We start from the raw sequence: 23,744 nt of genomic DNA on the forward strand, positions 1-23,744 counted from the left end.
GTGCTTGGACCATGAAGCCTCCGGCAAATGGGCAGCTTGGAGGACTTGTGATGCATCGAGGTTCAAGAAATCTGATCTGACCGACCATGAGAAGGCCATCCAGAATGGCAAGCATAAGTTCAAGCAGCTCCCTGTACACGTAGCCTTCAAGCAGATCATTGCAAAAAATGAGGCTACTGAGGCTAGTCGCATGGCCGAAGAACTCCTCCTTGTTAATCCCTTGGCCGACCTAGCACTCACTTTGGCTATCGAAGAGGTCGCGATCCTCAAATCCGAAGCTTTCTTACAATGGGCTGAGAAACATGGGCTCAAGGTCACCAAGCACTGGCGCTCTGTTAATTACGGTTGGCAGTTCATCCAAGCGGCACATTCCATACAGTTGGCGGATATTGAGGTCTGGCTTAGTGGCCATAAATTTGGCATAATAGTAGACGAATCAACCGATATCTCGGTCACCAAACAAATCATTCTCTACATCAAATCGAAGGGTCAGACACGATATGTCGGTCTCCGAGATATGCACGGTGATGGATCAGGTGAAGCCATAAAGAATGCTGCTGTGGGCTTGCTAGAATCTTTACAGTTGCCGAAGGAGGATCTTATCTCGGTCACATCGGATGGGGCATCAGCTATGGTGGGAGCTAAGTCTGGTGCGGGTGTCTTACTGGAAAACTGGTGCGGGGGCCCTTTGAAAAAAGAGCACTGTATAGTGCATAGGGTGAACCTCGCCACGGGCGACGTATTCGATGCCAAGACCTGTACAGATGGTGATGTCCTACGTATAGCAGCAGACGTGGAAGCTTGCGTAAGGAACAGCTATCTCTTTTTCAACAGATCAACTTCGAATCGCGAGGAGCTGATTAATATTTCCAAACAGTACGAGCGATTGCATATGCCGAGATCGTGGTGCGAGACAAGGTGGCTCTCTCGATATTCGGCCATGAAATCTCTGTGGCTCGGAAGACACGCAGTCCTGGAATTTCTCACATCGAATTTGTCACGTCGGTTCTCCAATGAAGCTGCTGTTATTCTTCGAATGCTCGGTGAGCAGTCAAACGACTTCGAGGGAGTGTTGGATACCATGCGAATAGTTTACTTACTCTCGATTAGGCTACAGAAAGCAAATATGAACCTTTGGGAAGTATTTTTGCACTACCAACGTGCGGATGCTGCGCTAGGCGACTTGATCGACGACATGGAGTCTGATGATGCCAGAAAATTCGCCGTGTTCATGCGCAAGCGCTTGCGCGCACGCATCCCAGCCATGTCAACCGCCCAAGAGGCACAGGTACTACCTGTGTCTCTTGGGCGGCTGACATGGCTTCACATGTCAGGTACACGACTTCAGGCTCTTGAATCCGGATTCTGAGGCTGCTGGTAACCCTCTGGTTGGTAGCGTTTTCTCGAAAAAGCTGATCACCAGGGCCGCGCATAGTCACTGGTCTATCCATTCGAGGCACTATGGCTGCTCCGAGGAGGATTTCGTCACAGCATTCAAGAAGACCAACCGTCGTCTCTCTAGGCAGGCCCATGTGAGAAGGATTTATAATGAGCGGCTCCTTCTTGATATAGAGCTCAAAGAGAAGCCTGACGACAGGCAGCTGAAGATCTACAGACTGGTATTGGAAATCGAGTCCTCCGTGGCGGTTGACTCCTGTGAAGCTGAACGTGGGTTCAGCGCTTTGCAGCGCATCCGCTCAAAAACTAGGAATAGACTGCAGGGTGTCAACCTCGATGCCGCTATGTCGCTGTCCATAAACGCGACCCCTGCCTGCGAGGAGGTGGTGAAAGTGTGGTCAACAATAAAGCCTCGTCGTAAGAAGGTAGCTGCTAAAAGGGCCACCAAAAGGGATAGGGACGGTATACCAGTCGCTAGCTCCTCGGATGAGGAAGACTTCGTGTACGACGATGTACTTTTCGAAGGGAACACCGACGAGGAATGTGACCCTATTGACGAGGAGCATGAATATAACCTTATGCTGCAATCTGGGTATCTCGTTTTGGAGGAAAGCGACGGGGAGTAAGTGAGCTATTTATATTGTTTAAGGGGCTTCAAGCCCAAGCCTCGGGCTCGATAATCAAGCCTTGGGTCTTAGCATGTGAACGCGATCCGAGGTGTGCGAACACCCAGCGCCGCTGACTCAGCATCCTTTTTTGGTCGTCAGCGGTGTCAAGGTATCTCCGTGGCGAAGGCCCCGCCTGTCGGAATAAAAGTTTTCCCCTGAATATTTCTCTCGTTGTCAATAACGAGTCCCACTAGCATCAACGGTGAGCCACATCAAATACATAACAGAGTCAACCCCATAAACGAACACATTCTAATATTCCGCGATCTTATCACGGGGTAGGGATTTTCCGTTTTCACCTCGATGACAAAGTATACCATTTTCCGCGCGGAAAATTGAAAATCGCTTACAGTGAACTTTGTACCCGGCTTCCTCGGATACACAGGATAAAAGTGCTGACAACCATCACCTCGGGAAGTCTCAGATCCTATGGCTATGATCTGACTATATTATGACCTATAACCAGCTTCGTTGAATCCTTGCGTTACGGGAGAGCATTCAGACCTTGATGGCGCGACGGCCCGTCGAGTATCTGAACAAGCTTCACAGGGTGGAACAAGACAATTGGCGGATTAATTTCAGCAGACATGTGGATTTCTGGATCAAGGATCGAGAAGAGCAACAATCAGCACTCCAACGCCGCTATAGTAAATCTGCCTCCAACGGTACGGATATCAGGGAAGGTGACATGTTCCTTATTTATTGTCCAGCGAAAGACAAGCTCACTTCATATCGTTCTGTGGTCCCTACAAAGTCTGTGAAGTAACTTTTCCTCAGCTGCGACGTGGTAGAAGTCGCTGGTTATGGAGGTCGACATTTTACAAGAGACATCTCACCCCTACAACTTGTTTCTAACATGGTCAAGTACCACGAGCGGGAGGGAGATCCTGAACTTCAACACTGGCCCCAGTGCTCTAATGCTAAGTGTCAAGCGTGGCACTTGATGGACGAAGTCACGCCCAACAGATTCCAATCCGTGGATAGCAAGGTGACTTGTTCAGACTTCGGCATTCGCTGTGGGGACGGTGGCGAAGGGCGGTGGGTGGGCAGTGTCACGCTGTGATGATTACGCAAACGGAAGATTTTGACGGTTTCAAGCTACCCTCGATTCACCCGCTGATAATGATTATTAATCATTATCGGCGGGTGAATCATTGATTAAGATGGTGTTGAAGATTGTGTGTTATGTGTTCTGATGTGTACATGATCGCATTCAGCCTCTGTTCCATCCTTCAAAGTAAAGGACTTCGAAGCAAAGTATCTAATTCATCCAGCAGTTATATGTCATCACAGAGTAGTGTTCAAGAGTCTGGTGCTACAGCGGACCCTAGCAGGGCTATGAAAGGTCCGATCTGTCAAGCATCCCATGAGCATGATTGGTACGACGTTCTTCTCCTCAACAGGATAGTCTCCTCGGCACTGGCCACCTACATTTTCCTCTTACCCTTGTCGCTCTTCGAACGCATTAATAACGTTCGGTGGATCAGCTTCTCCGGGGTCTTGTCTGTTATTTTCCTCGCTGTTTGTATCGTCTATTTGCTCATCAAGCATGGTGTCTTCTCCAGCCCTGTGAACACCGTTCCGACGTACCTCTGGCCCAGTAGAGGCCTCACAGGCGTGATCAGTGCGGCATCAGCCTATATCTTCGCCTATGTCTGCCAAGTGAATGTTCCCCACATATACTGCGAGATGGACCCCTCCAATGAGAAGCACCTCCGCCACATCTCTTTCGCGTCGGTCGTTCTTTGCTTCGTGGTGTATGTCGCCGTTGGAACTTGTGGGTTTTTGACATACGGGAGCATCACGAAAGCGAGTGTCGTCCAGAGCATACGAGAGGACTTTCTTCACGGCAACAGCTTCGTCACTGTTGCTTTCATCCTCATGGGTATTGCAGTATTGGCTGCATCCCCCCTCAATATCTACCCCTTAAGGGCAGCTATGATTGATACCATCAAGGGCATCCCTGGTCGTACCAAACTTAATCGATAGTTCGGACCGGCTACCACTTCCGTTTCGGTTTCGCTCACTCTAGTCGTCGCCGGATATCTACCAGATGTGAAAGTGGTCTTGGATTTGGTCGATTCGGTGACAGGCTAGATTATTTGCTACATCAATCCCGCTGGTCCCTGTGTGAGAATCGTTTACTATAAGCTGGTGGGTAAATTGAAGGATGAGCAGTCAGCTGAGGAGGATCACAAAAATGCGATGGGCTATCCAGAGTGGCTCTCTTTTGGTTTCATCGGCTTCGGCGCCGCTTCTGTTATTAGTGGAACCTATGTGAGTCTTGCTGGTGTGGTGAAGTTCTACCGAGTGTAATCATGCGTGGGAAAATTCTGTCTTTTCTGCCTAACATTCGAAGAGCTTCCGCTTCATGACGACAATTCCGGTCAATATTTGATTTTTTGACTCGAACTTAGTCTCTAATTAATTCAGGTCTTATGTTCTCACAACAACCATCTTGAAAGTTGTGCCCATCTTGCCCAAGAATGTCAAGAACTACGAGAATGCTGCCAACACATTCAATATTTCGTGACGGAGGAAGTTTTTTCCGCATGAACCTATGGAGTGTTATATACGTGGTATTAGACTATTTCGTTGACTAACATTTTCCCCTCTTCTGAGGAAATAAATCAATTCACAACCCAACACATTGAAGAAGATGGAGTAACGTGATCTGATCAGTGGAAACCTCTACGACCCGGTCTCGAGAGCTGAGAACTTCGCCAAATAGACGCAAACCTGTGCAGGAGATTTCACAAGGGAAGAAATTCAAGTTTCCATTCACCTCCTGGAAATGCCGAGCTAATGCTTCATCATACGGAGTGCGTTTTGCCTTGTTTACAGCTGTAGCGTCTGCTCCTGCGCCCACAAGGATCTTGCAAACGGCGAGATGTCCATTCAGAGCCGCCCAATGGAGTGAAGTGTTGCCTTGGCCATTCGCTGTCAAATGCGTCCAGTAAAAACAGAAGAACTGCTCGAAGCCTACCTTGGTTCACCACCATTTTCTTTTTTCCTTCCCCGGCTTTCTCCAATAGAGCCTGGACGACTTCACTATGTCCGTTGGCGGCGGCTAGCAGCATCGCTGTGCTCTTCGTGAACGCATCCGACTCTTCCACCTGTACAACGAACAACATCCAGAGAGGTTCAGACTCGGAAGGGTCGTACAAGCTCAGGGTGACCTTCCAACAGTTTGAGTACTTCCTCGACATCACCGTATCTCGCAGCCTTCAGGAAGGCATCGAATTCCTCCGAATTACCGAGAGCGGGAACAGCCATCAACAGGTTCAACTTGAGTGAATCCCCTACTAGCTAACACAACCCCAAGTAGAGCATTCAGAAACGATCCACATGTTGTATCACAATTGGAGTGTTCACACCTTCCTGTTGGAAGCCACTGCAGCCGCCTCGTCCTCCTCCATCGCACTGTTAGCCGTCGAGTCAATGGAAATGCTACCAGTGGCTGGTGCCAATTCAGGCGCTGTCGTTGGGGCCTGCGAACAATAATGATACCGTTAAAGCGGCAACTGATCTCACCACGCTCAGATCAGCATCTTCATCTTGTACGTGATCATAATAACTCTGCCATGCTTCCTTTCGAACTCCTGATACCACACCACGAGCTAGTCGCCATTATATCGACAGTAACCACTACTGGCGTGCTCTGGGTCGCGCTTCCATATTTTGTATTTGTAATAGAACATGACGCTGAGCGTGAGGACGTAACACCACCAAACAAAGCCTTCGACCCCCTCGTCCCGGTACGATCTGTGGGCACCTACATAGAAGTTGAACTTCTATGATAGAACCATGCTTGCTTCGCTCCGCTCATTGTAATGGAAAATCATGAATGATATTTTAATAATCTACCATTATGTTCTATATAAATATCTATAAATATAGATAGTTATTTTTCTATCCTCCATATGGTAGATAGTCCACTCTACTTACCTTTCGGCAAAAACCTCCGTACAGTTTCATTACAGAGGAGTTTATCTTCGACAAACGTCCGCACTCCCGCCTTTCGTCGCCGAGGACGGTCCATCCCGGGCAGTATCGTCGGCTTGATGCGGCTCCTGAAGAATACAACTATAACGCCAGGTGCCGGGATCGAACCCGGGTCGATCCATACCGTCGTTCGACCGCTGCCGCCTGCATCTCCATCTCAGGCGTAGTGGGTCCGATATTGCCCTCAGCCTGGGGTATCAAACGTGAGAGTACCGTTGCCGCCTAAAATCACGCCGCTTCGCTCCGCTACATCCGCTTCAAGCCTCTCACAGACTGCTGCCCTTTCGTCCTCCTATTCTTGTACATTCGAGGACCGGCCGAAGACAATTGTGAGCCTCCAGAGATACCATTCCACTCCGCCAGGCATGGCCTCGAAAAGAGCAGCAGCCTCATTTCCAAACGTACAATAACCACCTCGCAATAGAAGCGAGAAATACTACAGCCATGCACCTACTACAATTTGAAGTCGATCGACATTGCAAACGACTAAGTTGAATCTCTGATGGAACTCAACAATCAGTGGTAGAAAGGTGTGCATGCGTGCTAATGCAAGGCGTGCCAATAATGAATACTCATCAACCGAATTCGACATGAGTTACTAAGATCCCCTCAACACCTCAGCCAGGGGACCTTCCAACGACGCTCGCAGCTGGGAGACAACAACACAAGATTCTTGCACGCATGCACAAACAGCAACCCACCTCATCCAACCCTCTAGTGCTTTTCGATGCCTTCAACCGTTCCCGCTGCTCCCGTAGCGACAACCTAGCCGGGCCGCCTTGTTGTTGAAGCCCTGGCGAGCGGGAGTAGTCCATCGGGGAGTGAAAGGTGACATCCTCAGACGACCTGTCACAACGAATTGAGACTAAAGTACCTCAGCCGACCCACCCAGAATCTTCTCTGAAATCCGATGCCGTATATGTTCTCCGCGACGAGCCTGAGCAAATCCCAGTACTGATTCCATGGCGCGCGAAACTCTTCCTCACTCTTCATCTCTTCCACTGTGGGTGAGCTAAAGTCCCCCAAGGACGATGCGTCCAGGAGTGAGATGCCCGGTCCCCCCGGTGTTGGCCCCGTATTGCTATGACCACCATACAGTGGAGTGATCACTTTGGAGGGGCTGAGGATCTCTCCCCACTGACCCTGGGAATCAGGGCTCCTAGACGATAACGGGGTCGTCTCGAGGCGGAGGAACGACTCTGGCGGAGCCTCGTTTTCAATCTCAGCATCATCAAACTCCCCAACCTGAGCTGGCACAATTTCCGGGCGCGCGGTCAAGCCTCGACCAACTCCGTCTGAATTCGAAGAGTTCGAATCGCTCGGTGTTGGACTTGGACTCTCCGACATCCCCAGCAGCTCCGCAGAGATCAACGACTCGTACATCGATGTCATTCGTACCTGTTATATTGTCAGGTGCCGGGATCGAACCCACAACCTCCTCCCTCTTACCCTAGCCTCATCAATAATCCTTCGACTCTCCTTGTGTGCCTCTGAAGATGTCGGGAATTGACCTCGGGAAATAGCAAGCTCCACCGCCACCGAGACCGCATAGTCCAACGCGCCTCCACGGCCGACCTATGATAACAACAGTAATAAAAATGCAAAAAAAATGTCCAATCTGGAATCGAACCCGCAACCTTGACCAAGAAAGCCCAACATACTACCGATTACGACAAATCATACTTACCCGCTCCAACTCCTCTGATGTAGAGCCGTTCATCAATAGGGGGATCTCAAACGTCTCCTCGAAATCCCGCAGCCTGTTACGCAGCTTCTGTTGGACCATCGGTAGCTCCTACACAACCAATACTTCGCTTTCCTTAACACTCCTTCACCAGTGTTGGAGGAAGGATGTTCGCTTTCCTCAGCTGAGCTAAGGAGTTTCCAAAGTTGATTATACAAGTTTGCTCACGAACTCAGATACAAGAATACAGAAACCAATAAAACCTTCTCAAACCTGCCTGAATTTCCATATTAGTAATATGAAAATTCAGGCAGGTTTGAATTAGGTGAATTATGAGTGTTGGTGGCAATTTAGCACCAACACCCATAATTTACCAAATTTTGAGCAAATACCAATTTCATCACTAGAGTGGTACAAGATGCCCATCAAGCCTCAACCCACCTTGACGACCATATTCCTCATCTTCTCCTCTCGCAAGAGCCGGCCCGGATCTCGAGTCCGGTGAGTAGAAGCTCGCTTACCTCCCACAGACGAACTCGTTGAACTACGCCTCCCGTTTGACGACCTAAACCCAACCCATCGCTCCCAAATCGATCGCGTGATCGATTTACAGAGAAGCTCTAGCCATGAGCCTTTCAGGGTCTTTCGAGGATTCTTGTAACTCCACTTTAACACCAAACAGCTGCTCCATTCGACCCAACAACCTCATGATCGGCCGTACCGCTGCCACCCTTTCCTAACCACTCTTGCAAAATCTTGCATTTCCTCAACGCTACAACACTCACCGTTAACAACTCACACACAGTGCCGTGGAGCTCCACCTCTTCGTTGGTCAGACCACCAATCTCCAACGTCATGAGGGCATCCAACCGAAGTGACTTCCGTTCGACTCGTGACATCTAGAGTGCGAACCACAGAGGTATGCATATCTACACCTTTTCAATCTCAAATTCAACAATTGAAAGAACAAATTAGGTGAATGAAATTTGATTTTCGACAAGTGAAAGATGTTTTTCGTGAAATGAAAGTTCAAATTCGAAATGAAAGTTCGATTTTCGTAGACCGGTTGAAAATGAAAGTTCAAATTCGTAAATGAAATTTATGAATTTGCCCCCCCCACGACAAGCCTCCTTATACGAACCACCCTGTATCAACTTTTACCCTCATCTCCTCCACCGCTTCCCTAATCTGCGTCCTCTTACTATCAATGAGCTCCAATAATCGATCATGGCGAGTCTCTATAAGCGAGGCTAGTATTGCATGCAGCTTGCCTAGGCCTTCACTAAACAAAATATTAATACCACACCTTCGCCACATCGTCGAACCCGTCTACTCTACTCCACATAAGAGAAGTGCCTCGGTATTCACTGATTCCCATGGATCAATATATATTCATGCAATACCCCACCAACCGTGAAAACCACAGCTTCACAAGACCGTTTCTGCCCTTTCCACGCACCTACCTATCCAAAGTAATATCATCCTCCTCCCCCGGGAGACCGACTTCACCCCCGGACACTTCCAACTCTCGCAGGAGACGTCGGATCTTCCGGTACACTCTCGCCGCTTCCTCCGTGCGTGCATCCGCTGCTTCGTTGCAATACTTCAACAACTGAGTTATAATGATAATAACACCCCTAAGCCCTAACCTCTCCACAACAAAATCCCAAATCTAAACTGTACTATCTTTTCCTAGTGTGCAAGGATATGCACATAGTCAACTACGCGTGTAAGTGACAACATGAAAATTCTGAGAAAATTTTCATTGGTTTCTCGATTACAAAGCCTCCTGAGCTCAGTCGAGGTAAGCGAACACATATTCCCCCAACACTGAGATCTCAAAATGCGTATGGCCCATACCGCACCTCCTCCACATATGACTTGAACTCTACTCTCACCACCTTACACGTTGCCACGTCCTTCAGGCACCTACACATTCCCTCTCCAATACCAACAATTTCGCAACTCCTCACCTCAGCTCAGGAGCCCCTGCAGCCTCCATATCCACTAATGCAGCACTCAATGAAGCATGGCTATCAGCCAACCCCTCAGGCACACAAGGATCACATCTACCATAGGAAGCGGCGTCACGCACCACGAAAATCAATCCCGCAGATTTAATACCGGGATCGTACCCATGCAAGAAAGTACCACGAAACGATTGCAGGTAGCTTCTATGCAATGGAGTTTCACGCGACACGTCCTGCGTAATGTTCTATTAAAACCCCGATACTCGCGCTACTCAGTGGTTTGAGAAATATGTTTTTCACTAGTGTTATTCATATCACGAGTGGAAACTTATTAAGAAGTTATAATAAGTTTCTACTATAATAAATTCTCTTATTGAGTAAGATCCTTACATTTCAAATTTTCAAAAAGTCGATCTATAAAAAAGTTACCTCTCTTACTTCAACTTTTCCTCTCCCTCCCTCTTTACTATCAAAGGCCACTCCCCCCCAAAGGCTTCCTCCACCAACTGCTGCAGCTCCTCAACCGTTTCATGAACCTGTCCAATTCGCCAACTCCCTAGGTTCAAGCCCTTTCTACAGTTTACTAAGGCAAGCCTTTCCTCTGCGAACTCCATAGTTTCCTTGTGCATTTCTCCCATCGCTTCAACTTCTGTTCGCGACACAGACCTACACGCAACGATATGGAAAATATGCAAATACGATAGGGAAAATTTATAAGATTCTTGTTAATTTCTGTACACTTCTATACGAATTTGTATATAAACTCTTAGACTCAGCTGAGAACAGCAAACATATATTCCCAAATTGTCCACATGAATGACAAAATTATTATACGCTCAATCTCCTCGAGCTCAGGCGTTAAAATCAACACTACCCGAGGAGATATGCACATGGTCAATTACATGCGTTGGTAGCCATACGAAAATTCTGAGGAGATTTCGGGAAAATTATTGTTGCTTTCTGTACGCTTCCATCCGATTTCGTATATAAACTCCTGTAATCAGTAAGACAGCAAGTATATACTCCTCAAACTGTAAAAGAAGTACATAGGCTAAGGCTATCTCGCCCTGTGGACAAAGCTCATGGGCATTATGAGAGTAGACAATTTGAAAGGCTATGTTCCCTCGGGAGCTAATGTGCATCGATGCTAAGAGTCTAACTAGGCCGTGTTGTTGTCGCAGGAGGCGTTGGACTGTAGACTCACACAAACACTGTCCCAATAACGACCGAATTATTATACGTTCAATCAGTTTCCAAAACCAACCACGCAAAGGCGAGCCCACTTAGGTGCTGATGGAAGAGGCCGCATGCCAAGTTGCTCGCGAGCTGCTAAAATATCCTCATATTGTCGGCGGAGCGATGGAAGACGCTCCTCGTGGAGCTTCGTCAGGCTGTTGTAAACTGGTAGGAAAAAGCAGTCATACCACACCTTTCCCAAATCGTTCAAACGTAAATTAACACTTTACACGAGATAGCAGAACAAAAATAAAAGCCGCTTTGAACCTTCCAGTGAGGGGGACATGCACATGGTCAACTACATGTGTTGGTGACAATATGAAAATTCCGAGAGGAAATTTCGGAAAATTCTTATCAATTCCTGAGTCCAGCTGAGGGAAGCAAACATATATTCCCCCCAAATGCTTTACTCGGCAATAGAGCCGCCTCCTGCCGACGGAGCGGAACACCTTTGGCAAATACATGCTCATCCAAGGGCACCTCTTCCTCGAGCTCCAATGATAAGGACTGAGATAAGATACTTCGAGGTCGATGATAAAAGATACACATCTAGCCCGATTGCGAACCATAGAGGCGAACCACTCAATTGGCTTCTTATAAATAACGACATTTACATTCCTTATTTTCACATACACCTGAAATCCAATATAAGTCCTAGTTGATCGAAATTGTCGATTTCAATTTGACCTTTCCAAATCAACGTAATAAATCGGCATCACCAAACGCATCTCAAGTCCCTCCCACAGTGTGGGAATATACACGCTTGGTTTTCCTCAACGGTGTTAGGAGTTTCCTTACTTATAGAATTTCATATACGGATACGAGTGGGAAGTGGAACAAAAATCAGTTGAATATTTCCCAAAATTTCCTCATAATTTTCGTACCAACAAATATGGTTGGCAATGTGTATATTTCACCACACTGCTCTCCCAGTACACTTTTCCAGGGCATCCTATGTCCGCTCTATTACCGTTATTTCCTTGCGCATATCTTCAACACTCCTCTCGAGAGCATCCAGGCACTCCTTCTCCTTCTTAACAACATTGCCGTAGACCTCTCTGAAGTACTCTCCAAGAGTCGACATTCTCTTGTTCCGCTGAGGAAGATGATTTGGCCGATTTACGGTACTAATTATCGTCTAATACTTGATACCACCATTGTGCTGTGATTTCACACTCACTTGTTTACGTGGAATCTCATGCACAGAGGAGCAGACAACAACCCCACTAGAACTAGTTATTCTAATCACTACTACTACTACTACTACTACTACTACTACTACCACTACTACTACTACTACTACTACTACTACTACTACTACTACTACTACTACTACTACTACTACTACTACTACTACTACTACCTCCTCATCACTGAGACCAATGGTGCTCCAAACTCCTTCAATCTGCCGCTTGAACTCCTTTTGTAGTGTATCCATACCCAGCCAGGCCTCAGCAGTAGGAGGAAGTGTGTGGGATTTAGCTGGCCATGGTAGAGTAGTGGACCCGGCACATACGCTCATGTACCACAGCTGAAGGAATCCCGCAACAATGAAAATTAAGAGCAAAGTCGTCGAACTTCCTCTATAAAAAATTTACCGACAACTTCGGTGATACACAAAATCGGATAACAATCAGTGCAATGCTATCAGAAAAGAAAGTCTATTTTCTAATACTGCCCTCATACAAACCAATGGAAGGACTAAGCCAAGGAATATCCCTCTAGTAACACAAACGCTATGTAGATGAGAAAACTTAGGGACTTTCGCATTTGTAGTTATCACGCATCCCGAGTTCCAACAAGTGATAGCTCACGGCCACTAGCAGAAGCCTGAAGAGAAGTCGTCGAACTACCATAGGCGCTAAATCCATACATACCCAGTTTTTAAGTTTCTCCACGAGTTGATCTGCGGTGACAGCATCACTGTGATGGACCAGTACTTGCTTCTTGTCAACATCACATTCAATGCTTTCAACGCCGTTCGTCTTGGAGAGGATGCGAGTGATAGCTCCAGAGCAACCAGAACCTGCTCACAATGGGCCTGTTCTGTATCATACCATAGTGGAACCTAAGATACTTACACGTCATTCCTGCACGGATTTCAGTAATCTTGTTGGACATTACTCTTCTCAGGAGGATATGTAAGAAAACAACTACTAGTTTTGGTAGTTTATGGTACGAATAATATGAATACTGGAAATTCAATCTTCAATATTAACGTCAAGGTTTGCGGAGCGAGCGAAGTATATACCGCAACAACAGACACTCTCGCGTTGTGCGTGCGTGCAGATTTGTTCTGACTCGTAACTACGGAGTGTAGGAGACCACCAGGGGCGGTATGCGGATACTGATTCGAGAATCACAGGCACTGATTCAACTCACTATCTGATTTCCGATTTTGATTCAACTCACACCATGATTCACAAGTGTTGATTCAGATTCCGTATTCATGAGTAAGATTCATGATTCGTGAGTATGATTACTGATTCCAGATTCAGATTCAGGATTCGCGAGTACGATTCCTGATTCCTGATTTCTCTCAAGCGTTGATTTCGATTCTTGATTCAGAATCATGATTCCTGATTCAGAATCATACTCAGCCATTGATTCTGATTGTGAACCAATGAGTCAGAGTATTTACTCAACCCAGTGAGTAAGAATCATGATTCTAGATTTTTTCAACGTGATTGTGATTCAAAACTCATACTCGTGAGTATTTTACTCAACTCGAGAACGCCAAAGATTCACAATCTGATTTTTACTCAGCGTGTGATTCCGAATCATACTCACGCCGTGAGTATCTCCATTTTTCCACGTTATTTTGCCTTGATTCGTACCGGGGGTCCGGACCCCCGGTACCAACCCCTGATTCTGATTCTCGACCTTGATTCACGACTTCAGCGCGCGTCACGGTAAACCTCCTCTGCTGCTTAGGTGCTTAGAATGACCGTGCCGGGGGATAGAACCTCGGCTTTGATCGCGATGATCCTGATTTCTCCATCCAGAGTAAAAAATCAGCGAATCAGGGGTTAATACTCACCATCTGATTTTTTTATCTGAGTAAATACTCTGACTCACCTGTTGCATCAGGATCCGCATACGGCCCCAGATGGATCTAACGACCTCTATATATGCCGGTTTGCCCAAAAATCAAACAACTCGATTTTGAGGAGAGCCCAAAGAGATATGCACGAAATCTTTCTTGACGGAAACCTGTCCAACCCGGGGATCGAACCGGGGACATCAAATTCATTGATTCCAACAAGAGACGCGTACTAAGCGGGATATGCTCCTGCTCGTCAACATTTTTCCTATTCTCGTTGAGATTTTTTCCTTCATTGTCAACTTTTCCGTGCACGCCCTGCGAACAAAATTCATATTCTGAAGGGTTAAATATGAATTTGCGGCGGCTGGGACTGCTGAATTTTGTGGCGCGCGCACAAACGCCAACGTTGAAGTCGAATCCCCTCGAGGCGGGCTGGAACCCGTCTGTGGGTTGGAATGCTTATTCGGCAGATATGGTCATCGTGCTGAGGAATTGGATCTGGACTCGTCCCGGAAAGCTTAGGAATCTTAGGTTGGAGCATGCAAGATACGGAATAGGTCAGCTGCGAGACCATGTGCGATAGTTTCCTTTTCTTTGGTTACTGCTTGAACCACCACGTTTCCTTATGAGCTCCGAAGCCGCCCATCTCCATTGCCGATTCTACCGGGAACAATTCCCCGAGATTGATCAGTGCGTCGTGGTAGTACCAAATCGGACCTACTTTGTATCTTTTCATATCTTTCCATGTTAGGCTCTCGTCAAACAAGTAACAGATGTGGCCGCATACGTCTCCCTTTGTGAATACGACGATATGGAAGGAATGGTCCAGCTCTCTGAGCTCTCCAAGAGGCGTATTAGGTCCATCCCTAAACTCATCAAAGTTGGACGGTAAGTTCCCATCGATAGTATTCCCTTTACTCTCCAACAGCTACGACACTTTCATGGTCCTTCGAGTTGACAAGGAGAAGGGCTACATCGACCTCTCCAAAAAGCGTGTGTCTCGGGAGGATGCCGATGCTCTCGATCAGAAGTAATACCAATATCATCCTAAAAATGGTAATTACTAGTATCAGATATTCGAAAGCCAAGACGGTACAGTCCATCATGAGGCATATAGCATCAACTCATAGGATGTCCTTGGAAGAGGTGTGCTCTAAGATAGCTTGGCCGCTTTACGACACCTTTGGCCACGCCTATGACGGCCTCTCCAAACTTGTCGGGTAGTAATAATAATAATAGTAACTCTCGTTAGATGGGGTCCTTGTCAGTGATAACGCCGACTTGAGCATTCTCGACAGTCTCGACATTACTCCCGAGATACGGGATACTCTCCTCAACGTAGTCACTCGGCGAATGGCACCCCATCAGCTGAGAGTTAAGGCCAAGGTGGAGGTAATACTACGGGGAAGTCCTCGAATGACGAGGATCTCGCGTTTCACCATTGTATTATACCAACTCGATGCTCTTCCCTGTATCAATCAACGTTTGCTGGTTGGCTGTAGGTATCATGCTTCGACTACGAGGGAATCGAAGCTATCCAAAGGGCACTCATTGCAGGACGAACAGTAGCGAACGATAATTCGAAGGTGGAGTGGTATGGGAACGCTTGATGGAAGTGATTGAGAGCTCGTAAGGTTAACGATGACGATTCTTTGAAGGCCACTACAACGGTGAAGCTGATAGCGCCTCCACAGTACTACATTGTCACTACTTGTTCACTGAGAGTAATACGAATCTTATGATCATCTCGCTGTGATGGAGCTGCTCAGGACGTGGGCTTCGAGCGAATCGGTGCCTGCATAGAAGCTATCAAAGAGTCTATTGAGAAGGAGGGCGGCACGTTCGCGTTGAAGCAAGCGTAATATGCGGCCGCTCAGGAGGAGGGGGTGTAGGTTGGAGGTTTAGGCCTGAGCTCGTTGGGCTCGACGAGGAGGAGCTGGCTAAGCAGAAACGGGAAGAGGAGGAAGAGGTGCGATAATTAATTGCAGCTGTTAAAGTTGCATAAAATTTTCTTCCACTGTAGTCGGAATCTGAGAGTAGCGACTCTGAGGAGGAGGATGAGGGCATGGGAGATGCTGAGAGTAAGTAGGCTGGTATAGCTGGTATTAAAGGGCTAAAGGCGGCTTCTCGAATTGCCTATGGGAATGGACCTGCTGTGTGGAAAAATATGCACATGGTCAACTAAGTGACAAGATGGAAATTTTCAGGAAATTCTTGTTGGTTTCTGTATACTTGTACCCAAACTACTGTGTACGTTGAAAAAAAAGATAAAGGAAACTTCTGAGCTAAGCTGAGAAAAGCGAACAGATATGTTATTTTTCCTCAGTTGACGAGAGTGCGTTCGCCAAGACCAATGAGGAGTAGAGGGTCGAAGTGCTCTGGTGGCTCACACAGAAATGACAGTAAAAGCAGCACCACGTGACAGAAGGGCATCACTGTTTCCTCAACTGGAGTGTGTTGCGCTCTTCTAGTTTTGGATCGTCTGATTGGTCTAGTCGTTAATGTCGCTGCCTGTCGAGCCGTAGGTATCTGGTTCAATCCCTGCAGTTGGTCATGTCGATGTCCTTGTCCTTTATCTTGTCAATCGCTCCTAAATGGATGCTCAAGAAGAGAAGGAGTCTTCAGGGGAAACACCAAGGGAAGGCGATCAATTATGGAGTAACACCGCTGATCTGTGCAACGGCGCTGGTAACTCTTTTATTAATTCCGTTTCTGTTGTTACGTCTTCTCCCCGGGTCCACTCCTCGGTTGCGCTCGCCCTTCTTCCTACGATTTTCACCGCGACCTCTTCCGCAAGCGGAACCCTATGGTCAGCGGATGAGCCAAGATGAGCTTCCTAATTACGTTACTGTCGGAAATTTGGTAGATCCCCTCAGTGGTCGACCAGAGAGCATCGACTTCATAGTCACCGAAAGTGACAGGAGGGAGAGATCTGACTTCCTATGGACTGCCATACAGTGCACAGGGAGTCCTCTCAATCGGTCGTGTATCATCGACAATTTCTATTATTCTCCTGAAGATGAGAAGTTTCATATTCTTTTACTATCCTCCTCCGTAGTGCGAAGGGCTCCTTATCTGGGCCGGCCGGTGGACCCAGATACGGACGCAACGTCGCTGCTACGCCATGGAGAGCTTACTCGTGATTCTGTTATGGAAGTACTCGCGAATTGCAGTGATTTCTTTATGGGTGATGTTCCTTTCATCCCAACAGGAGATAGTTTCTCCCCAATTATACACATCTTTCACAGCTCCGACGAGGCGCGAGAATTTCTGGCCTCATCTTACGGTGAAGTGCCGGAGTATATTGAAGGCCTCACTGTCTATGGCTTTTCCCTCTATATGCACAACACTGGTCATTTGTTATACGATGGTATATTTCCTCTATTCATCTCAATGTTACGCTTTGGTTTTGCTCGGGCGCGCGCTAATGCGGCGTTGAGGATCGTGTATAACGAAAAGCACCAGCGTGGAGAAGTCTTATTGGCCGACGAGATCATCCCGACGTTTTTCGGGGGGGATTACTACCAGTTGGGGAAGATGGCGTCAAAAATATATCAATTTCAGCGCGTGATTATGGGCTCTCGAAAGATGGCTCATCGGTCGTTGAATTTGAGAGGAACTTTACCGGGCTCATACAGTTTCGAGAACTCCCTCTACTACTTCACTCAGCGGCTCAAGGCCAGCTATGGCATCGTGCCGTGGACTGGCTTCATGTCTGCTCATGCTCGGTTGATACCGGACCGGGCGATTGGGGGGTGCCGCGGCGTGCTGACGGACAATAAGAGGTTTACTCAAGATGACCGAGCTATGTTCCAGAAGATTCTGGACACTATCAAACGTTCGGGAAAATGCGACATAGTATTCTTGAAGTGGGAGGATTATTCCTTCCAAGAGCAGTTGAGGATCTTCGCTGATTCGGACGTTTATATCAGTGGTGTTGGTACCGGTATAACGCGAGCTCACATGATCAAGCCTGGCGGGGTGGTTGTGAATCTCGGCGAGTTGGAGTCGCTAGGCGATCCGGCTCGAGTCCAGGCTTCTTATAGGGACGTACAATTCTCTACTGGCGCTCCCTACCTCGGCGCTATGTTCTACCCACCCAGGTTGTGGAACATTTACGGTGAATTTCAGCCGGAAGCGGTACAGTATATTATCGAAAAAGCTGTTGATAAAGTGGAAGAAGGCTTTCCTCTGCCTCGACCGCTTGAGGACGGTTTATCGCATGTTGGGAAGTCCTTCGACAAGTACTGTCAGGAGAGCCCGACCGATTGCGAAAGTCTCGAGGTCGAATTGAATCCCTTCGATAGAGCAGGGAATGACTACTGGTGTGCTCTATGTAGTTGGCCTGAATATATAGGCCTTGACAGTATGTGGAGAAAAGGCCAGAGGTGTGAGTGGTATGACCAGAGTCGTAGTTGTCATTTTAATTACGAATTATTTGATCGGCACCGGTCTCCTGATCATGTTGCATTCGATAAGGAGTGTCATGAAGCCAGTCGGGGGTCCATGAGGAGGCAAAGAGAGAAGTTACTCGCCCAAAAGGCTGCCGAATTCGGTGTTGATGTTTCTGCTCTAACACCGGGACAAGCGACGGAGGCTCTACTGATGGGAGATCCTCCGGAATGCCCCGCGAGATACGAAGAAGGTCGGACATGTTCCTGCCAACCGCTCGTGTGGATGTGAAATTGATTATAAACCGTTGCACTATTGCTATTATAATGCTCTCATGCTACTTCCTGTTCTACTCGTGTAGTTGTGCACCCTGCGCAACCTAGTCTAAGCTCAACTTCAGCTTGCACTCGTTGATGATTGTGCGAGTATGATTGTCGGTAGAATCTCTAGATTTCCATTAACCATTGACTTGAGTTCGATAATCGTTTATAATTTGGTCCTTCTCGGAGAATGTGAGTTAAAAGCATCAGGTGCGGGGATCGAACCTGTGCCTTGAGCCCTCTTATCACGACCATAACCAACTGCTGGTCCTCCACTCGAGCACCATAATCCAAACTGCGATGGTCCTACTCATCTGCTGTACTCCAAGCTCACTTCGTCGCACAGTTTCATCTCTGAAGCTCACTGAGAATTATTCCAAAAAGAGGGAGTTTGTGACACTTTCGTGTACTGTAGACCTCATACACCCGCTTCTGCGGTTAGTTCCTTTTTTAGCAGCTCCCGTAATGTTGCGAATACGTTATGTTGGTCCATTGTTGGTCTCACATATTCGCCGAGGCACTTTCATTCGGGGCGTAGCTAATAAGGAGTCCGTCGATGTTACGGCCTTGAGGACTCCCGATGAGATCCTAGAGTGTCTTACTGGGCTAGACCAACCACCTCTCTCTATCTGTAGCTCTATCACTCTACGTGCCCTCGCACTGTTGCCAGCATTCACACTAGGACAGTGCGCTACGTTGCTGCTAGCTCTACAGAAGATCGGTGCCGAGACGGAGGTTCGTGAGTTGGCCGAGGGTATCACCGAGGGCCTCTTCCAAGCAGAGCTCCCTATGGATGATAGTGAGGGTGCTTGGCGTTACTTGGAAGCCCTAAGCTTCTCCCTCCCGGAGTCCCTGAAAGAGGACGAGAGTCTGACTCATATGATATTGGGATGTGCATGTGAAAATGTTGTTAACGTACCAGTAGTGTCTGTCTGCCAAGGACTCGTCAGCCTTCTAAGAGCTGGTGTACTGAGGCGCCATGCTCCTGTGGTTGCGGAACAACTTGACCTATTAGGGAGTCGACTACAAGGCGGCGCAAACCCTACTGATGTGTGCCGTCTCCTCGCCCTCACCGTCAAGCTATTGCGAATCTGTCCCGATATTGTTCCAGAGAGGTTTCTGGAGAATGCAGTGGACTACATCTCCGCTCGGACACAGCAGTTCGCTGCTGAGCAGTTGGCGTCTATTGCGGTCGCTCTATGGCGTCTCGAAGAGATCATTCCAGAGTTCAATGCAACGGTGCATATAATTGAACGGTTAAGCGCAGAGTTGATCTGGAAGTATTCTCAGCTCCGGCTAAGCCCTGCCTTGAATGCAGTTGAGGGCCTCGTGAATCTACGAAATTACGTTGCCCTGGACGATTCAGAGCGTCTACGGCCTTTAGTGGTTCATGTGGCCAAACGGGTCCATGCCTTGGACCCTGAGCAAGTTTTGAGATTGATGGAGGTGTTGAAGTGCTGCCATTCAGCTGAGAGGATGTGCGAGCCACTCGTGCTCAATGCGCTTGCAGAACAGCCAAATGCTGTTCTTCCAGGCTAAAACTCTCTCCGAGGTGAGCTCACCAAACGACTGTTACAGTAGTGTCAAATGCGAAAATTGAGATGTTTCTGGAATCGATTGAGTTTAGTTGCTGTTGATACAATTCTCCATCATGATGATGGCAAACGATGATGCAGCATCGTATAGGGCGAAAAGCTGAGCAGAATGGTTCGCTTTCCCAAGGAAAAGGTTAACCGGGTAAAACAATGTGCTATGATGAAGACTGTGCACTGCAGAACGCAACAGAAACGACGAATGAAGATCAGGAGAGGTCACACAGAAAGGAATCAGGCCTTACTCAATCCACATTAGCTGTGTTAAATAACTAACTCTATATCGACTACAATACCGTTACCTGCTTCCAGTCCAGTCCAACAGTCCGAAGTGGGTGTTTTCACATTTTTGTTGTTACCCCTAATTCAACTGATCACGCTTCAAGGCAGACATCGGGAGCATCTGCCTGAGATCTGATACGCGGTATGGAAGGATCGCGCAGCGCTGTTCTCAAGGAGTTCTCATTCATGGCTTTCTGGGCTTGGGCATCGTTACACTGTCTGATAGCATCAGCACGCAAAGAGGGTCATGGGGAATCCCCATTGGGGATATTCTCCCTTCCCATTGTGAACACAACTGCGAGCGACAGAGACGATCAGCTTGCATACATCATCATGCCACGTTTTGTAGATTAGCCTCTTCCTTCTCCTTCACATAACGAACTATGGCCTTCTTAATATCGTGTGCAGTTCTGCCGAGCAACAACAGTACTCAACAGTCTCCATTCGTGGCCTACTGGCAGTCATCTATGCTCAGTGCTTTCTCTGTGATGGGACATACCTCACCACACGAGTCAAACCACTTTTCGAGAGTTTTCTTCTCGAAAACGTGGCCATAGGGTGACCTGAAATTGTAGTCAACCACGGCCGCTAGTATCGAATACGATGCTGAGAACGAGCGGCTCAGCGACGGTACGACTGAACTCCGAAGCGATAAAAGCAACAACAAGTCGGCAGGGTTCTTTGCATGATGCATCATCTTAACAGCGTGAATCGTACCTTATGGGGTTGGTCATTATTTTTCCATCGAGAGCACACTTCAGCTCGGCTGGGGCGTTGACCAGCATCTGACTCGTACGCCGAATCCGCACGGCGTGCTTAGGCTTGCTCGGGCTCGTCGGGCTTCCTGAGGAATATCCAATATCCATCCGGCGCCAGAGGGGCTACTGCACCTTGTTTCTCCTTGCGGATCTCTGGAAGGTCCCCCAAAAGGCTGTGATTGGTCTCCTCAAGCGTCTCCTCCTGATTGATCCTAAAATCCACACAATATAATATGATGATCAATCAGCACCTACTCGGTGGTGGCCTTCGGGGCTCCTTCATCCTCCTCTTTAGCGAAGTCAGCGAGGGCCTCTGCCTGGCATCTACAGGAGGGCATCATAACTGACGCTTGAACAGAGATCAGCTACCCCACTATGGCCTCCAACACCTCCGGAGCTCCAACCAGTTGTGATACTGTCAGTGGCTGACCATCCACAGGGCATGTGGAGTTACCCGAGTCCAACCAGTCCTGCGCACTTAATGCGAGTATCATACACGAGCATCTTCTCACTGTTATAGCTGCACGTTCATAAAATACACCTTGCGGAGTCTTCACGGGATCTCTCATAAGGCAGCCTGTTAACGCGCAGTATCTTGTCGTGGTGACGACCACAATAATTGGTCCCCAAGACGTCCCATTCAGTCTCACATCATGGCCTGTTCACCATCACCTCCTTCATCAGGTCGTGTGGCATCCTGCTGAGCTCCTGCCTGCTGGCCTTCCCTGAAAACACAAAGACCCCTATCGCTCAACGCAGAGTCGTGATCAAGTCTAGAGGCTACATCACGACCTTACTCCTCATCATCCATATCATCCATGTCCGGTACTCGGCTCACTCGCTTGAATGGATTCCCGCGCTTCCATCGGCGCCGATTCCTCCTCCGCGACCTTCACAACTACTTCATAAACCAGGGCCCTCAACATATGCTTACTTGTAGTCGCCACGCGGGCGTCGGACCTTGATCAACCATGCACCCTTACCTTTCTGACCATCACGAGCCTGGTCCTCAGGAACATCCCAGTCGATGGGCTGAATGATAAACAGAGGGTATGTCGACTCGAACTCAATTAACTGTGCACGAGCATCTACTGCCTGCACATTGTTTTACACTTGAGAGATGATCTCCAGCACCATGTTTCTCTAAGCAGTGTTTGATATTCAAGCGTCGTTCTGTCATTCTATGGCATACTAGAAGCCGTTTCGAAATTTATTATAGATGTAAAATGTGCTAATTAGGAGAGGGGAGTTCACGAGTTTTTAATTATCAGTGGGTTTCCGGAATTTCAACAGTTGCTCTCCAGCAGATCCCCCGCCTTTGATGACTTCATGATGGCCTAACAGAAATATAAGCCCGTTGTGTAGCTGACCTCAACTTCAAGTAGAGAATAGACCATAAGCATAGTATCGCAGCTTGGGTTAACAGGAAGAGCGTCCGACCCGACTTGCACTCGTCGTTTTACGCGCTCGCGCTGCCACCAAAGATGCGAGATGAACGTAGTGGTGACCAATTCACTAACTGAGGTCTCGTCCATTCCATCATAAGCGGCTCGACTAGCCTCAGCGAACGCATCCCAGTGCTGTGATGCGCCATAGTTGCAGTTTATCGCGACCTTCATCAGGATGACAAGCGTCACAGGAGCTTCTTTCAACTGCAGAACAACCTCAACAGAGAAGATTGTAAGAATACAAACTCACCTGCTTCAGGCTTGCAACACGACTGAGGAGCTCCGAACGTTGTAACTGACTAACAGGATGGGAGGGTCGGCTTCCGCTGTGCAACAGCACACTACGATGAGAAAGTTACCGACTACCCTACATACTGGTTTGCGGAAGGTCTTCACGTTGAAGGTAGCGATGGCTAGCGTCTGCAATGCCGAAGTAAGATTAGCCCACTCGATCGACTTGACGCCGACGCTTGAGTCGGCCTCCATGAAGACTGAATACAAGTCGAACAAACCACCACCCTCCATTGAGCGGCGTACCTGGGAGGATGTTCTCTATGTAAGGCAAGAGGATATCTGGGATAATATTGGACTTGATGGCTAAGTGCTGACGAAGTTGTTGATGATGGGAGCCTGTAGGTAAGGAGTGTAGGCTCATTATAATGCCTCCCAGCCCTACTGCAGTAGAGTAGGCAGTTGTGAATGAGTGTCATGAAGGCCTTCATGAGGATGTCAGTATTAGCATGAGAGCGTTGATGTTGACAGACGCAGCGCCCTGAGGCCATGATACCACAACACAGCAGAAGGCGAAAGAGCTCACCAAAGCTGTCCACCACATCGTACTCTATGATCGAACAGATGAGTTCCGACACGTGCTCATTGAATCTGTTAAGGGCTCATGTCGCTGGTAGTCGGCGAAACTCGACGGACTCACTTCTTCGTGAGCTT

The 23,744-nt window shown here is 47.9% G+C and overlaps 9 protein-coding genes across 9 annotated transcripts in view; 6 read left to right on the forward strand and 3 right to left on the reverse strand.

Moving 5' to 3' along the window:
* Positions 1-2,024, forward strand: part of Pmar_PMAR028375 (hypothetical protein) — a gene marked incomplete at both ends in the record, with an annotated part of 4,136 nt that extends 2,112 nt beyond the window's left edge. Inside the window, 4 exons of the mRNA XM_002786259.1 lie at positions 61-805; positions 1,111-1,141; positions 1,179-1,288; positions 1,335-2,024. Coding sequence (XP_002786305.1) covers positions 61-805; positions 1,111-1,141; positions 1,179-1,288; positions 1,335-2,024 — 1,576 coding nt within the window. The remainder of the gene's footprint in view (positions 1-60; positions 806-1,110; positions 1,142-1,178; positions 1,289-1,334) is intronic.
* Positions 2,025-3,347: 1,323 nt separating this feature from the next.
* Positions 3,348-4,055, forward strand: Pmar_PMAR028376 (amino acid transporter, putative; the record flags this gene model as incomplete). The annotated part of the gene is made up of 1 exon (XM_002786260.1): positions 3,348-4,055. The coding sequence occupies one exon, from the start codon at positions 3,348-3,350 to the stop codon at positions 4,053-4,055; it is 708 nt and encodes a 235-aa protein (XP_002786306.1).
* Positions 4,056-4,271: 216 nt separating this feature from the next.
* Positions 4,272-4,599, forward strand: Pmar_PMAR028377 (hypothetical protein; the record flags this gene model as incomplete). The annotated part of the gene is made up of 2 exons (XM_002786261.1): positions 4,272-4,378; positions 4,500-4,599. 2 exons carry the CDS (start codon positions 4,272-4,274, stop codon positions 4,597-4,599), a joined length of 207 nt encoding a protein of 68 aa, XP_002786307.1.
* A 158-nt stretch (positions 4,600-4,757) lies between these two features.
* Pmar_PMAR028378 (Ankyrin repeat-containing protein YAR1, putative) lies at positions 4,758-5,342 on the reverse strand (the record flags this gene model as incomplete). The annotated part of the gene is made up of 4 exons (XM_002786262.1): positions 4,758-4,805; positions 4,852-5,006; positions 5,053-5,182; positions 5,232-5,342. The coding sequence occupies 4 exons, from the start codon at positions 5,340-5,342 to the stop codon at positions 4,758-4,760; spliced, it is 444 nt and encodes a 147-aa protein (XP_002786308.1).
* Positions 5,343-5,437: 95 nt separating this feature from the next.
* Pmar_PMAR028379 (hypothetical protein) lies at positions 5,438-13,082 on the reverse strand (the record flags this gene model as incomplete). The annotated part of the gene is made up of 21 exons (XM_002786263.1): positions 5,438-5,557; positions 5,601-5,668; positions 6,015-6,139; positions 6,196-6,293; positions 6,773-6,917; positions 6,960-7,008; positions 7,058-7,316; positions 7,521-7,646; positions 7,759-7,866; positions 8,541-8,654; positions 8,917-9,037; positions 9,219-9,367; positions 9,621-9,684; positions 9,729-9,824; positions 10,164-10,261; positions 10,310-10,391; positions 11,442-11,596; positions 11,932-12,057; positions 12,325-12,492; positions 12,839-12,987; positions 13,043-13,082. 21 exons carry the CDS (start codon positions 13,080-13,082, stop codon positions 5,438-5,440), a joined length of 2,460 nt encoding a protein of 819 aa, XP_002786309.1.
* Positions 13,083-14,588: 1,506 nt separating this feature from the next.
* Positions 14,589-16,434, forward strand: Pmar_PMAR028380 (eukaryotic initiation factor-2 alpha subunit, putative). The gene is made up of 11 exons (XM_002786264.1): positions 14,589-14,707; positions 14,759-14,895; positions 14,936-15,037; positions 15,081-15,227; positions 15,276-15,399; positions 15,510-15,593; positions 15,642-15,731; positions 15,777-15,865; positions 15,913-15,976; positions 16,031-16,088; positions 16,334-16,434. The coding sequence occupies exons 1-11, from the start codon at positions 14,633-14,635 to the stop codon at positions 16,369-16,371; spliced, it is 1,008 nt and encodes a 335-aa protein (XP_002786310.1). The 5' UTR covers positions 14,589-14,632; the 3' UTR covers positions 16,372-16,434.
* A 1,146-nt stretch (positions 16,435-17,580) lies between these two features.
* Positions 17,581-18,690, forward strand: Pmar_PMAR028381 (hypothetical protein; the record flags this gene model as incomplete). The annotated part of the gene is made up of 1 exon (XM_002786265.1): positions 17,581-18,690. The coding sequence occupies one exon, from the start codon at positions 17,581-17,583 to the stop codon at positions 18,688-18,690; it is 1,110 nt and encodes a 369-aa protein (XP_002786311.1).
* A 494-nt stretch (positions 18,691-19,184) lies between these two features.
* On the forward strand, positions 19,185-20,258 carry Pmar_PMAR028382 (hypothetical protein; the record flags this gene model as incomplete). Its single annotated transcript, XM_002786266.1, has 1 exon — positions 19,185-20,258. The coding sequence occupies one exon, from the start codon at positions 19,185-19,187 to the stop codon at positions 20,256-20,258; it is 1,074 nt and encodes a 357-aa protein (XP_002786312.1).
* Positions 20,259-20,924: 666 nt separating this feature from the next.
* The window catches only part of Pmar_PMAR028383 (hypothetical protein), a gene marked incomplete at its 3' end in the record, with an annotated part of 4,374 nt that continues 1,554 nt past the window's right edge, over positions 20,925-23,744 (reverse strand). The window contains exons 8-22 of the mRNA XM_002786267.1: positions 23,617-23,681; positions 23,476-23,571; positions 23,337-23,429; positions 23,166-23,290; positions 23,050-23,094; positions 22,872-23,003; positions 22,286-22,383; positions 22,149-22,241; positions 22,002-22,076; positions 21,806-21,871; positions 21,607-21,675; positions 21,484-21,563; positions 21,311-21,437; positions 21,049-21,156; positions 20,925-21,003 (exon numbers count right to left, since the gene is read on the reverse strand). Coding sequence (XP_002786313.1) covers positions 20,925-21,003; positions 21,049-21,156; positions 21,311-21,437; positions 21,484-21,563; positions 21,607-21,675; positions 21,806-21,871; positions 22,002-22,076; positions 22,149-22,241; positions 22,286-22,383; positions 22,872-23,003; positions 23,050-23,094; positions 23,166-23,290; positions 23,337-23,429; positions 23,476-23,571; positions 23,617-23,681 — 1,351 coding nt within the window. The remainder of the gene's footprint in view (positions 21,004-21,048; positions 21,157-21,310; positions 21,438-21,483; positions 21,564-21,606; positions 21,676-21,805; positions 21,872-22,001; positions 22,077-22,148; positions 22,242-22,285; positions 22,384-22,871; positions 23,004-23,049; positions 23,095-23,165; positions 23,291-23,336; positions 23,430-23,475; positions 23,572-23,616; positions 23,682-23,744) is intronic.

Source organism: Perkinsus marinus (genome assembly GCF_000006405.1).
Source record: "Perkinsus marinus ATCC 50983 genomic scaffold scf_1104296931648, whole genome shotgun sequence".
NCBI classification, from domain to species: domain Eukaryota; phylum Perkinsozoa; order Perkinsida; family Perkinsidae; genus Perkinsus; species Perkinsus marinus.